Source organism: Osmerus mordax, chromosome 10 (genome assembly GCF_038355195.1).
Source record: "Osmerus mordax isolate fOsmMor3 chromosome 10, fOsmMor3.pri, whole genome shotgun sequence".
In the NCBI taxonomy this organism is placed as follows: domain Eukaryota; kingdom Metazoa; phylum Chordata; class Actinopteri; order Osmeriformes; family Osmeridae; genus Osmerus; species Osmerus mordax.
This window is the reverse complement of record NC_090059.1, coordinates 7,152,399-7,167,320: the sequence shown is the minus strand read 5'-3', so window position 1 is coordinate 7,167,320 and position 14,922 is coordinate 7,152,399. Positions and strand designations below refer to the sequence as shown.

The 14,922-nt window shown below is 47.3% G+C and overlaps 2 protein-coding genes across 2 annotated transcripts in view; one reads left to right on the top strand and one right to left on the bottom strand.

Annotated features, from left to right (window-relative positions):
• The first annotated feature begins 1,631 nt into the window (after positions 1-1,631).
• On the top strand, positions 1,632-9,641 carry gsg1l2b (gsg1-like 2b). The gene is made up of 5 exons (XM_067245303.1): positions 1,632-1,932; positions 3,399-3,446; positions 5,788-5,940; positions 8,893-9,004; positions 9,341-9,641. The coding sequence occupies exons 1-5, from the start codon at positions 1,632-1,634 to the stop codon at positions 9,639-9,641; spliced, it is 915 nt and encodes a 304-aa protein (XP_067101404.1).
• Positions 9,642-12,960: 3,319 nt separating this feature from the next.
• hs3st3l (heparan sulfate (glucosamine) 3-O-sulfotransferase 3-like) overlaps positions 12,961-14,922 on the bottom strand; it is a 9,807-nt gene continuing 7,845 nt past the window's right edge. Inside the window, exons 2-3 of the mRNA XM_067244906.1 lie at positions 13,480-13,709; positions 12,961-13,349 (exon numbers count right to left, since the gene is read on the bottom strand). Coding sequence (XP_067101007.1) covers positions 12,961-13,349; positions 13,480-13,709 — 619 coding nt within the window. The remainder of the gene's footprint in view (positions 13,350-13,479; positions 13,710-14,922) is intronic.

Below are 14,922 nucleotides of genomic sequence, written 5' to 3'. Positions count from 1 at the left end.
AATCACACACACACCAGCACACACATACACACACAGTTAGTGGTAGCAGGCTAACATGCCTGTGAAGACTTGTGAAAAAGGTTTCAGAGGGATTCATATTTACACCCCACCTGGAGACTGATTATCTTGGCTCCCCCGCAAGGATGAAAAGCAGATGCTTCAAAGTCACACACTACACACACATACACCACAGACACACACACACTGCAGACACACACACTCACTCACACTACAGATGCACAAATACATGTACTGTACGCCACACTTTCATACACATACATACATGTAAATGCATACACACACTATACACGCATGTGCATACTATGCTTACACACACGCGCATCGGTACAGACCCCAAAGACCTCCAGGACTGTGATGTTATCTGTGTGTATGTGTGATAGTCTCAAGTGGTCTGGATGGGGATAGAGTGGGAGGCTACAGTGTGTGTGTGTGTGTCGTGTGTGTGCGTGTGCGTGTGTGTGTGTGTGGGTGTGGGTGTGGGTGTGTGTGTGTGTGTGTGTGTGTGTGTGTGTGTGTGTGTGTGTGTGTGTGCGTGCGTGTGTGTGTGTATGTGTGTGTGTGCGCGCGTGTGTGTGTGTGTGTGTGTGTGTGTGTGTGTGTGTGCGTGCGTGTGTGTGAGGGGGGGGGGGGTTAAAGGTGGCTGAAGGGCAAAAAGGTAAGAAGCAAAATGTAGACTTTAAGAGACACAGGAGAATTTGTGTAAATACTCAATACACACACAAGCACTTTTAGATTTATGTTGTCAGGGACCTGTCCTGCATGCGACTGCCAGAGGAAATGAATAATGTAGAACAGTAAGACTCAATATTCTGAACCTACCCCCCCCCTCCCCTCCGCACACACGAACTAACGTATTCTCTCTCCCAAGTGACAGCAGACAAAAAGAGGTGTGAGAGAAGCAGACTAAATTGAGATTTGGATAATTTGGCAGCTGGCTATTTAGTCACAGCAGCGGGCATTAGCCTTGGAACCACCATTAACGATTTCTGTCAATTTCCCTGATTATAAGGTGCCAAACAGGCCCATCCCATCCCATCCCAACCTTTAGTCTCCCCAGCTGAACACAGGCATTACCATACCCATTACATGCCTGGCCCAGGCAGATTAGGTGCGGGAAAAGTCATCTCTGATTAATATCACCATCGCTATAGCCGTCAGTTTCGTTTCCATCGAAACTGTAAAGGCAAATTGATCCATATTGATTTCAATTGTGATTTATTGCCAACGGGTCTCATGGATGGCCATGAATGTGGATATGAGTGTACTGTATTTGTTCATCAAGGAGGCCTATACATCAAACACAATCCATAGATAACGGAAAAGAAACGTGTCAAGTTGGGGAGGGCTTCAGTCTCTCATTGAGGCGTGAAGAGGAGGAGATATTGAGCGAAAACGAGGGATGAGTTAAGGGGAGGAGGGGGTACAAAATGTGAGTAGCAGCTGCACAAAAGAGCACATCGGATCACGCGCGGCAGGAGCTAGACGCGTGCGCTGTAATTAGTCGCGGACATTGTAATGGAAAAACGTATTATGTGGATTTGAGGAGAAGTCGACATATAAACGTGTTACATTTATAGGATTAGCTTGTGTCCCCTGTCTTCGTCTGTGAAATGGGGATTGATCGGCGACGGAGAGCCTCGCTGGCGCTTACCTTGAACTTCATTGCCTTGTTTCTGGCGCTGTCCGCGCTTTCTACCAGCTACTGGTGTGAGGGGACGCGGAAAGTAGTTAAACCGTTCTGTACCGGACCGGTGAAGACTAGACAGTCGTTCTGCATTAGGTTCAACAGTTCGAACCTTAATGACACTCGTCTGGTCCAGTACATCTGGGAAACGGGAGAGGACAAATACCTGATGAGGAAGTTTCACACCGGAATTTGGTTCTCTTGCGAACAGAACGTCAACATGACCGGTAAAAGCAGTTTGAAGAGCCTGTTTTTAACTTCTTGAGTTGCCTACGAGATGACGACGCTTATTAGAAACGCACTTTACGCACGGTGTCAGTGGCAACGGGCACTTATTTATTATTATAATGTATTTTTTATTTAAGTAATTAAATAATATTTTTGTGAGATTATATAGAAATGTATAGAAACAAGTATATATAAATATACTTGTTATTTTGTTATTGTCGTTGAACAGAAAAAACAAGTTTGTGCGTAAAGTCAGGTGTGACGATGAAAGATTTCTTTAACAAAGCGTTAGTGGCAAGTGTTTAATATTTCTTGACTGGCACTTTTTAAGTCTGCTAGTGTTTTGCCATATGACATCAATACATTTTAGAGACATGTGAATGAATTTCCTGGTAGAAAGATTTTAAGCGGGACCTGAATTTGACTATAAACATAAGACTACAAAGAGAGCACATTTGATCAGATTTATAGATAATGCATTCTACAATTAAAATGTGTCCATATTCGCACCTGTCTTTGTCCATGATCGTTGTAAAGTATGTATTTAAGTAGGCCCGATGTGCTTCATAAATTACCCAATCATGAGATCAGAAGAGAACTGAGTTTTCTGGGATTCAGTCAAACCAATGATCAAGGATTAAAACTCTTACGGTTGATACATAGCAAAAGCGATCTGACTGGATTAAACATTATTCAATATGATCTGTGCCTGCATGTAAGTACATAAAAATGACTGTAACGGCATCACTACGCAGGTGGACCACAGTGGCTCAGCGCCGCGCCTCACAGCAAGAAGGTCATGGGTTTGATTCCCGCCTGCGGCACCATTTGGTGCTCAAGTGGGCTTCTCCTCGGGCTTCCTGTGTGGGGTGCCAGCCTGTGTGCATGAGCTCCCTGTGGTTTGAAACCCAAGTGAGAACCACATGGGTTTCATCTGCAGGAAGAAGAAAAAAACAGGCTATATTACTGTAAAACATGCCGAACACATTGCTCTCCTGGCCAAGACATGGGTGAGCACTTGGCCCCTGTTGATATGACAGACAACTGCTCCTGGATGCCCTTGGAGGAAGGGCAGCAGGATGGGAAAATGCGGAGGAAATGTGTCTCTGGTGGACCCTCCTGCATGTGTGTTATTCCCAGTGGTGCTGCTCCCTTCGCGTGTGTCTGTGTCACACTGCAAAGACCAGTACACTTCTCTTCCTTTTTATTCATTCTAAACATGTATCGATAGATGACTCAATTTTTTTGTGTGTGTGACACATTCCAATACGTATGATTGAATTCATTCCCATTTGCAAGTAAAACAATGTTGTCTTTGTTTTGTTCCTTCAGAAAAAATCGTATGTTTTTTTTGTTTTGTTTTTTCACGATTTTTTTTAAACATTTATTATGGCTAACATGGCTGTACTACAAAGTAAGCACTGAATTATGGATGAAGTCTACATGTGATGTCATTCTGTTTCAGGGGAGAACTGCAGAAGTTTCATATACGTGGCCCCTTCCAATGAGCGAGGTAGGACAGCAGTGCTGTGTTTGGCATGCTTAATCCTTGCTCTGTAAGCCTGTCTACAGCTGAATCACATGGAGATTAAACCACCAGGATACAGACACTCTTCTCTGTTCATCATTCCAAGATTCTAATCATCCGTCCATTCCATCCTGGTATTCCGAGAAAACCTCACAGGTGAAAATGAAACCTTCTCTTTATAAACATGGGATAATGTTCTCAACTGGAATTCAGTCCAGAGGGGAATGTGAAAAGCTGATTGTAGAGAAAGAATTTATGGTAATTACTTACTTGTACTGATATACTGAATAACACTAAGGACAACATGACCGTCAAAAGAAAAAGTACTGTGTATGTCATCTTTTACAGAGTGGCTAATGGGAAAATATGTAACATTTAAACATGACTCAATTCGTGTAGTGATTCAATTCGAGTTCAGTCGGTAGACTTCATGAGGACTGTGTCTCTGTTCTGAGAGAGAGAGAGAAGAGAGAGAGAGAGAGAGAGAGAGAGAGAGAGAGAGAGAGAGAGAGAGAGCGTGGTCAGTTAGCAGCCTCTATCCTTTCATCATTCCCTCCAATGTCCTCCAGCATCAGTCTGACCTGCTGTGTGTCAAGCCTTCCACTCTGTGGCTTATTCACCTCCACACACACCAGCCTGCCTCACCTCCACACACACCAGCCTGCCTCACCTCCACACACACCAGCCTGCCTCATCTCCACACACACCAGCCTGCCTCATCTCCACACACACCAGCCTGCCTCAACTACACACACACCAGCCTGCCTCATCTCCACACACCAGCCTGCCTCACCTCCACACACCAGCCTGCCTCACCTCCACATACACCAGCCTGCCTCATCTCCACACACACCCGACCACTCCTCCCTTCACCACACACAAAGCCCACCTCATCACCTCCTCAGTCCACACACACCAGCCTAACAGTCTGTGCCTGCCTCACCTCCACAAATCCTCCACAAACTCCTTGCTTCACCACCACACACCAACCCCATCAACCCCTTCGTTCACCTCCACACACGCCAGCCTACCCCTGCTTTACCTCGCCACTCTCCTCACAGAGACCCGAACCCACACACACACACAAACCAGAACAGCCAGAACTAGTTCAGAGTATCTCTGCTTCCCTTCTTAATCTGAATGATGTGATTATCATACAAGACATGCATCCTGTAACTCCCATTATTAGTCGTAGATGATACTAGAAAGCTGTCCCACAAGGACAGGAGGTGGTTATGATAGGATTTGGAGAACCAGTAAACTGAAGGATTAAAATGTGACTAACAAGTATGGAGTAAATTATATAAATATGACATAAGACTTATGTTTACGCCATGTTCAACAAGAGACGTGTATAATCACATAATCCCAACACAAAATGTAAATGTACACGTCTTTGATTGACATTCGCAATCCTATTTCGGATTTAGGCGTGAACAGTTAAAGAGAGACCCCTTTTTTTCTCTTCTACTGTATAAATGATTGTTGGAAAAAGCCTCACACCAACATGACAATCTGTTGTACGATGCTTCTGTGTGGAGGTTATTCGCAGAGCAGTGAAAAGATTAGCGCATGGGCTAGCTATTTTCCTTTTAACCTTCTGCCGGCCTGTGGTATTCACCACACATGTCATTTCATTCCTCGCCCCCATCCATGAGCGAGTCTGTCAGGTTGGAGACTAGATGTCTCGTTGAGCCAGATAGATTTGTTCTCTAGCAGCAAAGGTTAATGATACAAGTGAAAGGGTCACTGTTAATTTTCTCCCTCTCTCTCTCCCTCTCTTTTTCCCTCACACTTTCTCTTTCTGACTCTCTGTTTCACTCTTCCTCTCACTCGTTTCCTCGTTCTCTCTCTCTCGCTCCGCCTACCCCCGCCTCTCCCTTCCTCTCTCCGCTAATGCACCTCTCTTCAAATGTCCACCTCTATCTTGCTACCCCTACCCATCCTCTCTCCCCACCTCTCTGACGCTTCACTTGGGTTCCACCTCTTTTTCTCTGTCTATCACTACCCCCACCTCTCACAACCCCTCTCCCCTTCGCTCTCTTTCCCTCCTCCCGTCATTTCGCCCTGCACCATCACCTTGAGTTCGTTCTCCTAACCCCTATCCTCCCCCCTCAATCAATCACTCTCTCCCTCCCTCCACCCATCTCCATCCCCCATGCCCTCATGTACTCCTCTCCTTCCCTCCTCCCTCACTCCCCCCCCGCCCCCCTTGATTCCTCCTTTTACCTAATCCCCTCACCCTTTCTACCCCTCCCTCCCTCCCTCTTCTCTCTCTCTCTCTCTCTCTCTCTCTCTCTCTCTCTCTCTCTCTCTCGCTTCTTAGGAGTGTTGTGGCTGTGCATAGTGGCAGAGTGCCTGTACATACTCCTCCTGGCCACTGGGGGCATCCTCATGTCCATAGAGGTCTGTCGTTTCGGCAACGTCATCGACGGACTCAAACTGAACGCCTTCGCTGCTATTTGCACTGTCTTGTCAGGTAACCGCTTGCTGAATTAATCTATTTAGTCGTGTTTTCTGTGTGTGTGTATGTCTGTATGTGAGTGTATGTGTGTGTCATTTTCTCAATAAACCCTTGATGCAAATAAAATCAGTCTCCAAACATGTGGAATCCCAGGGTTAGACAGTTGACAGTTGAAACATCCGTTTAGTGCAACTGCCTGCTAGACAGAGTCTCTATCAGTTAGCCAACCATCTGTCAGTTAGACAATTCACTATCAGTTAGCCAACCACATGACAATTAGCCAAGTTATTATCAGTTATCCAACCAACTGTCAGTTAGCCGGTTCACTGTCAATTAGCCAATTCACCCTCAGTTAGCCATCCCACTCCCAAGCAACGCAGTCAGTCGCCCGTAGCCGTCCTGCAGCGTGAACTCAGAAGGCTGTCAGTGTCTTAGCCCGGAGGGAGGTGTTCTGAACGGTGACCTTCTCACTAATCCTCTGCCTGAAGACGAGGCTCCGTCCTGGGACAGATGACTCAGCAGCCGTGGGCGCTCTGGTCGACAACGACCAAGCCAGCCTTGGTTATGTTACACTGTTGATAAGGATGGCAGCTCATAAAGGATTAGGATGTGTTCAATATACGTTTAGATAGGCTGCTTGGAAACTTGTCTTGAGGAGCAGGACCAACGAATTCCAATGTTCCTGCAAATCGCAAATAAACTTGGAGCTTGCTGCATGATAGGATGTGTTCCATAAACAGCGTGTTTCAGACAGAGAGGGTCTGTTGAGATGCGTCTGTAATGAGTTTAGAAGGAGGGGCTGGATCTGAAGCTGGGGGTGTTAAAAGGAGGGGAGGGGAGGAGTGGGGAGACCTTTATTAAAGTTGTGTATCTCTGGAGAGAGAGAAAAATAGAGAGAGAGAGAGAGATAGAGAGTGAGTGAGTCAGAGGAAGTCATAAAGAGAGAGAGAGTCAGAGAGACAGATGGAGAGAGAGGTAAAGAGCGGAGGACATTTCATTACCTCAGCTCTGAGTTGAACACAAACATCCCTGGGATGTAGTAAACTTGGTACTTTATTGCCACCATAACCACCATCACGTCCCCAGCCCTCTGTCTTGATTCATCCCCAGAGGAAGGAGTTATGACAGAGGGGCCAAGCAGATTGCTGAGGCAAGCTCAGACCCCTGTAAACCCCTAGAAACCTCATTAGAAGTAAATTAAACCTAGCAGCCACTTTGCTGTAAAACAGCAGATCTTATCAACCATAGCAAGGAACACCATTTGTTGAGAAAAGGCTCTTTGGGTGTTAGTCTTGCATGAGATTGTACTGTAATGTACCTGTGTTGGGTGGATGGAGGGGCTGAGGATGGGAGGGTGGAGGGGTTGAGGATTGGGGGGTGGGGGGGGGTCTGGGGGGGGGGGTTGACTCGTACATTTGAAATCCCTCGTACTTGTCTAAAATGAAATCAATACAGCTATCCACCATGTAAGACTCTGTGAGGGTCTCTCTGTGTGAACTATTCACAGGTAATTGGATCTCACATCTATAGAAAGGGAGGTAGGGAGAGGAGGAAGAGAAAGGGTGTGAGAGGGAGAGAGTGAGAGAGGGTGTGTGAGAGAGAAAAGGGTGTGTGTGTGTGTGTGTGTGTGTGTGCGAAAGAGGGATAGAGAGAGAGTGAGTGAGTGAGTGTTTGTGTGTGTGTGTGTGTGCGAAAGAGGGAAAGAGAGTGAGTGAGGGTGTGTGTGTGTGTGTGTGAACGAGGGAGAGAGATGTCTAAGCATAAAGATGAGGGGAAGAAGGTTACTCCCCACTGACAGGTCATCTGTCTCATCCAATAACAATCACAGTGTAAGTCATTAGACGGAGAGAGTCAAGAGTTTCATAACCAAAATGAAACCTTTCCAGACTTTCTTTTTTACCTTAATTGCCAGACATCTCCCTGCCTTGCTTGGCTTGGTTCCTGGAATTGTACCTAGTGCTCCCAGTCAGCTTTGGTGAATTTAGACATGTTGAATTAGTTACAATAAATCTGAATGTTGATTGGGTGACAGAGTCCTTCTGTGGCGGGGATTTGAGGAGCTTACAGACAGTCCACTGTAATCGGATTCATACGCAGCATCTCTCTTTTCTCTCTCTCTCTCTCTCTCTCTCTCTCTCTCTCTCTCTCTCTCTCTCCCTCTCTCTCTCTCTCCCTCTCTCTCTCTCTCTTTCTCTCTTTCTGTCTAAAGGTCCCTCCCTCTTTCTGTCAGAATGAATCTCACTTTCTCTCTCTCTGTTTAGCTCTCACTCTCTCCTGCCTGTCTCTCTCACTCGCCCTTTCTGTCTCTCTGTCTTCTCTTTTTGTGTCACTTGCTCTCTTTCCTTTCATGCTTTCTTTCTTTGTCTCTCTCCCGCCCTCCCTCTCTCCCTACCTCCCTCTCTCCCTCCCTCTCGCCTTCTCTCCCTCCCTGTCTGACTCTCTCAGCGTGATGAAAGTCTAGACTGAGGTTCAGATCCCTTGTCTCAGTTGTCTGTCAAGGCTGTCAAGGACCTGAACCAGGCCAAAAAGAACAGCGACAGAGCGAGAAAAGACATCGATTGGCAGACAGAGAGAAGAAGAGAGCGACCGGTGACACACAAAGAGAGGGAGAGAGCGAGTCAATGAGAGTCTGACCATTGACTTCCATTCAGTCAAGGCTTAGTTTGGAGAGAGAAAAAAAATGGGCTGGACGTAACCAGAGCAACAGTGACCAACTTGTGGAGGCTGACTGACATGATGGCATCAGTAGTGCTGCATTGCCACCCAGTGGGAAAAAGATGACACTGCATAGGGGCCTCGCGAGAAGACTAGCTCAGATCAGCTGTGAGGATTAGGAATAGTCTGTACGCTTCAATTTTCCATTAGTAACAGGCACAAGTGCAGGCGCATCGACTTCCTGACTATGATATTCACCACAGTCTTGTCAAGCTGGGATGGGTGTTTGACCGGTGTTTGGTGTCTCTCCAGGTCTGCTTGGCATGGTGGCTCATATGATGTACACCACAGCCTTCCAGCTCACTGTGAGTCTGGGACCTGAGGACTGGAAGCCCCAGACTTGGGACTACAGCTGGTCCTACATGTAAGCTGGCACCCTCACGCTCGAACCCGTGCACACACGCCATGTGCACCCTCACACGTACACACTCAAACCCGTACACACTTACATGTACGCATGCAGACACATACACACGTAGTCACACTCGTACGTGCGGGAACGAGCTCACGCACGCACACACACACACGCATCTAGACTATGAGGTGTACCTATGCATGCACATTTTACAGCCTGAACACATCCGAAGGGTTTTAGATCAACTTTACTAGCTTAACCATTCAGCGTCACCAGTACTCAATGCGGTCGCATCTGCAAAAAACAAACCAGGAAGTCAATTCTCCTTTACCCACAATCCCGCAGGCTGGCGTGGGGCTCGTTCACGGCTTGCATGGCGTCTTCTGTCACCACCATCAACCGCTACACCAAGACCATCCTGGAGTTCAAGCACAAGCGCAGGAACATCGAGAAGAACCTGAAGATCAAACAGAAGCTTCTGGAACTGGACTCACCTGAGCAGGTGTGGGACATGTACATCAGCTCGGTCCCCAGCACCACCGAGGAGCTGCTGGATCTGTCCGCCAACGGACGCAAGCTCTCCAACGCCTCCGTCTTCCTGGACCTCAACGACCTGCCTGACTCCCAGGGGGAGGAGTACTGCTGAGGGGGGGGGGGCTTGCCGCCGCTTGTCTGATCTTGAGGACTTCTTTCTGCTCGTGATGAAGCTCCCGCTCACCGCAGCTCAGCACATCTCTCACGCTCTCACGCGACACATCGTACTTCTCGCGCACATTTCGACCATTCCTCACGCCGAGAAGTAAGGGGTAACTTGTCCCGATATACAATTAATGGTGCAGGCATACTGAGGGAAGATGTGTGTGTCGACTTGATAGTTGTCTCGAGTTATACACAGTTAAATGTCATCTACCAGCCAATCACAAACGTCGCCAGCACCAGCCCCTCCCCCCACTCGTTGCCCCCGCCCCCATTGCCCCGTCGCCCCGTTGCCCATCGCGTACCAGACCTGTCAACGTTTTGTAACCAAACGTTGACAGGTATGGTAATCTCACGCCAAACTTTTCATAACACTTAAGAGCCCTGCATCTGTGCCTAGAACGTTCTCTTAGAGACAGACCCACATCACTGAGACGCCGCTAATTTAAGGTCTATTTATATCAAGTTAGTTTAGTGGGTGGAGTCGCACTTCAAAAAAAACGTAGATTCATTTGAACTATTGTTGCGGTCCGGCGGGGCAGCAGTCCTTATAAACCTCGGTTGGGGATAGACGCTGGTAGCCTTCTGTCTTTCCAGACCGCTGATAAAACTTCCATCAAAGACGGGGGGACTCCACAGTTCTCTGAGTTCAATTTAACATTCGTAGGGCTGTACTCGTACGGAGCTCAAGTACGCAGCCATCGTGGGTATAAGCAAGTATAGATCGGCCTTTAAGCACCTAGACGTCTTCGCTGGGCTGATGGGACCTGTTCACTGCCAGCTGAACTGTAACCAAATAGCGCAGGATAAGAGGCTCTGCTGACGTAGACAAAACTGTAAAGTAGCCATTTTAAATGGATACACATCCTTTTTCACTCTGACCTGTTTCTAATCTCGCTCCTTCTCACTCTTAAGGAGAGATAGTTGGGGGATGGATAGGAAAGGGATGGATGAAGGTGAGATGATGATGGTCGGTGGATGAGAGTTGTATAGACAACCTGTTTAAAAAGGAGTTAGGCATGTTGATGGAGTCATCGTTAGACATATTGAATAGAAGGATATATAAAGAAAGATAAAGATGGAGTGATGTGAGAGGATGATCGTGGATGCCTGGGCCTGAGATGAGTGCCTTTGATAACTGCTCTCTTCCACTGACCAACTCTGAACAGCTCGCCAAACAAAACAAACATCCCACCGTTACCGAGGACGACGCGCAATCATTTAGATGTTTCTGGATTTAAAAAAATACAATTTAAAAAAGTGCAGAATCCATGTAGCCTAGCTTTCTGTGCAAACTGCCAAAACTCATCCAGACTCAGATGATGAATGGTCATCTTTTGAAGATTTCGCATAAAAAATAAGTTTACTTACTGTGGAATAGTATATTGGGTACGCATTGAATATGTATTTTTGAATTTAGGGAACTGGAATGTATGATTTAGAGATTATACACAGTTTGATCATACTGTGACTTGAAGTGCATTTGATAATTTATTGTATATTTCTGTACAGCACATTATTTATGTATGTAGATCTATTGATTCATATTTGAAGTTGAATATTACTGTGAGCCTTTGAAATGTCCTATTTTCAACCCATATTTATTATATACGTATATATATATTTATTCTGATTGTATTGAGCACTATAAGGTACTTACTGTAGGAATGTTCATTTGTGTGCCGCACATCAGTTCAGAGTAATATTATTTTTGTAGTGTTCATTTGGTTTTTATGTAAGGAAATGGTTCCCATCAACGTACTAAAACTCTACGTTTATAGAGAGAAAATTAAGATGTGTATGACCAGATTAATATTAGGAAACAATCTGTTTCATTAATAAATTGACTTGTTTCTTGCCAAGTGCTTCATTGTTATTCATTTTAAACCGTTAAAATGTGTAGGCTCGCTACTTAATTGTCCACAAGGGGGCAGTGGCGCCATGTTTTCTCCCACTCAGTTCATCTACCACTGAAAACACTTTCGGTGTGTGACGGAGTTGACAGATCATACATGTAGCGTGTTTCACCTCGTCATTTAACAAAGAGCTCACGCACACTCAGTTACAGAAGGACAACTAAACCAAAGCAACTGATGAGAGATGACTTGCTTCAAAATAACTTTATTGTTTTCAAAGTGCAAATACATGCAAAAAGACAACATAGGTCCCCACGGATGCCCTTAACAGCACAATGGACCCAGAAAGCTTCTGACATCTGGTCAAAAGAAAACAGCACATTATTGATGTCAACCAATACATTGATTTCCGCTGTTCAATATTCCAGAGTTTCACAGTTTTGCATTCCTCCCCATAGTGGTTTAAGTCAGGGTTAGGACCCCCTCAGCTGATCCTAGATCTGTCTTACCAGGCACCTACGTACATCCCAGAGTGGGTCCTATCAACATCCACTTTAATATTCACATCCATTATTAAACTGTACAAAAACCACTGAGCACTTATATGCTACTCACTCACTGTTCTGCTGTTCTCTACAAACACCCCCCCCTCCTCCTCCTCTTTCCGAGATTAATAATAGAAGTACGAAAGTAGGAGGGGATGCTGGATGTACAATATAAATACTGATTGCCTACTAGTTCTTAGAAGGGTATGCACTGAGACTGAGAAGCCAAGAAGTTCAAAATAGTTGAAGAATTGTATATATAGTCAGGAAAGTGACAATCCAGGAGGCATGATAACAGATAGCAGGCATGTTGTTAAAGATGTTTTTGTTGTCGATGTTGTTTGTTGATGTTGTTGTTGTTGTTGATGTTGTTGTTGATCTTGTTGTTGATGTTGCTGATTATATTGTCGATGTTGTTGTTGATGTTGTTGATGATGTTGTTGTTGTTTTCACTACTTTGCATTGGCAGAACATTTTCACTAATGCGCACAAGGCTTAACGTACGCTGTTGACTAGACAGACGAGCATAGTCTCTCTCTCTCTCTCCCTTTCTCTCCCTCTCTCCCTCTCTCTCTCCCTCTCTCTCTCCCTCTCTCTCTCTCTCTCGCTCAATGTGCAGTGTGCCAGAGTCTTCTGTCTTCTGTCTTCAGGGCTGTATGACACATTACCCCAGGACAAATCTCTCTCCATTCTCCTAATCGCAGCCAAATGAAAACCAACCTACTTAGCAACGTCAGGACGCAGAGCAATCAGTCCGACTCAAACGATCACCGATACGGCTTGTTTCATCCAGCCAACACATTTACAGTCTGGGATTTGAACCCACAACTTTCGTTTTGCCAGGTGCGCCCAGGGCGCAAACAGTCGATCACTGCCACCCGAAGTCCTGTCCGGCCATCTTGTAGAAGCGCTGGTTGTGTGGTCGGTAGAAGTCCCTCAGTGTCTGAATGACATCCGGGTGGATGAGGGCGTGCGTTCGCCCCTTGGTCTTACCCAGGCAGTGAGGCTTGCTGCTCCCTTCTGGCTTCTTCAGACAGGGAAAGCCCTTGGTCTTGTTGAAGTAGAAATGCTTGTCTGTGATGATCCTCTGGAGGCCCAAGAAGTCCTGGACCTTTCCTAGTTCCCCAGCCGGGTCGGAGATGAGCCTCTCCCCACTGACCAGGTGGATCTGGGCCCTGGGGAACCAGGCCAGCCAGCGCTCCAGGTGCTGGGCGTACAGGCCGATCCACAGAGGGCTCCACATGGAATCGATCTTACCTGGAGGCAACAGAAGACGTGCTCTGTTAACTATTGATTCCTTAGAGGCAGGTCAGATGAGTGTCTAGACAGACAGACAGACAGACAGACAGTATTTATACACTAATATCGTCCTCATCTTCATCCTCACCAGTGGAGCGGTTCCTGAAGGCGAGGTTCTCGAAGGTGGGGATGTGGGGCGTCTTGGAGATGATCTGTGTGTAGTCGGAGATGGCCCTGGTCACGGGGTCCCTCACCACCACGATCAGCTTCACCCCCTCGGACATGGCGTGCACCCGCGCCGGCGTCTCCACGGTGACAAAGTAGCGGGGGGTCTTCTCCATGACGATCTGGCCGTCCAGGGCCCTGGGCATCATGCTTCTGAGGAAGGGAGGGAGAAAGGGGAGTGGGGAAGGGGTCATAGAATTGGGGATAGAGAAGGGAAGAGGGGAGGGAGAAAAAGAAGTAATGGGGGGAAAGTGGAAAAAGGAGTGATGGGAAGAAGAGGTGGAGGTTTCAACTTCTGACATCAGACGTGTTCAGATGCTCAGAGTTACGATCAGTGTTTTGTCCCATTATGGGACATTTCTAGTAAGTTACAGCTGTGTTGATAGAGCACCTATGGACAGTAACAGCCTTACCAGCAGAGAATCTATTGTTGTGTGTGTACCCTACACAGCAACCTAGTGTCTATGGGTAGGTATAGTATCTTTACATCTATATCTATATGTCTTCATGTATATTCATGTGACAGGTATTCATCTCTAGTCTGTCTCTGTGGTTGTGCCCCAGGCCTCAGGGTGCTTGGAAATCTATCTGCCAAAAATGTATATGGAGCAAATCAATCATACACACACGCACAATGACAACCGCAGACACACACATACACCAAAATCCAGGCCCACCCAGAGCTGCATGAGCAGAACACACCCATGTTCCAAGCCTGCCCCCACTCCTTCCTCTCCCCCAACCTCCAGCAGATGGGCCTAATTTAGAGGCGATGTCTCCGGTCTGGGCGGGACCAGCTGGAGGCCACGATTGGTCTGCCAGAAGAACACCTGCCACACACCTGACAGGCCACACCTGGAGGGGGGCCTGGAGCTACAGACCATCCCCCACCACCACCATCAGGTCTGGACTGGGACTGAAAAACGGAGGAGAGAGAGGGGATGGAGGGATGCAGGGAGGAGGAGAGAGGAGGGATGGAGGGATGCAGGGAGGAGGAGAGAGGAAGGAAGGAGGGATGCAGGGAGGAGGAGAGAGGAGGGATGGAGGGATGCAGGGAGGAGGAGAGAGGAGGGACGCAGGGAGGAGAGAGGAGGGATGGAGGGAGGAGGAGAGAGGAGGGACGCAGGGAGGAGGAGAGAGGAGGGATGCAGAGAGGAGGAGAGAGGAGGGACGCATGGAGGAGGAGAGAGGAGGGACGCAGGGAGGAGGAGAGAGGAGGGACGCAGAGAGGAGGAGAGAGGAGGGATGCAGGGAGGAGGAGAGAGGAGGGACGCAGGGAGGAGAGAGGAGGGACGCAGGGAGGAGGAGAGAGGAGGGACGCAGGGAGGAGGAGAGAGGAGGGAAGCAGGGAGGAGAGAGGAGGGAC

Excerpts from the sequence above, each read along its gene's own strand:
- gsg1l2b (XM_067245303.1), top strand. The coding sequence starts at position 1,632 with ATGGGGATTGATCGGCGACGGAGAGCCTCGCTGGCGCTTACCTTGAAC. Across the intron at positions 3,447-5,787 it reads GGCCCCTTCCAATGAGCGAG|GAGTGTTGTGGCTGTGCATA; the intron begins GTAGGACAGCAG and ends CTCGCTTCTTAG. Across the intron at positions 9,005-9,340 it reads GACTACAGCTGGTCCTACAT|GCTGGCGTGGGGCTCGTTCA; the intron begins GTAAGCTGGCAC and ends ACAATCCCGCAG.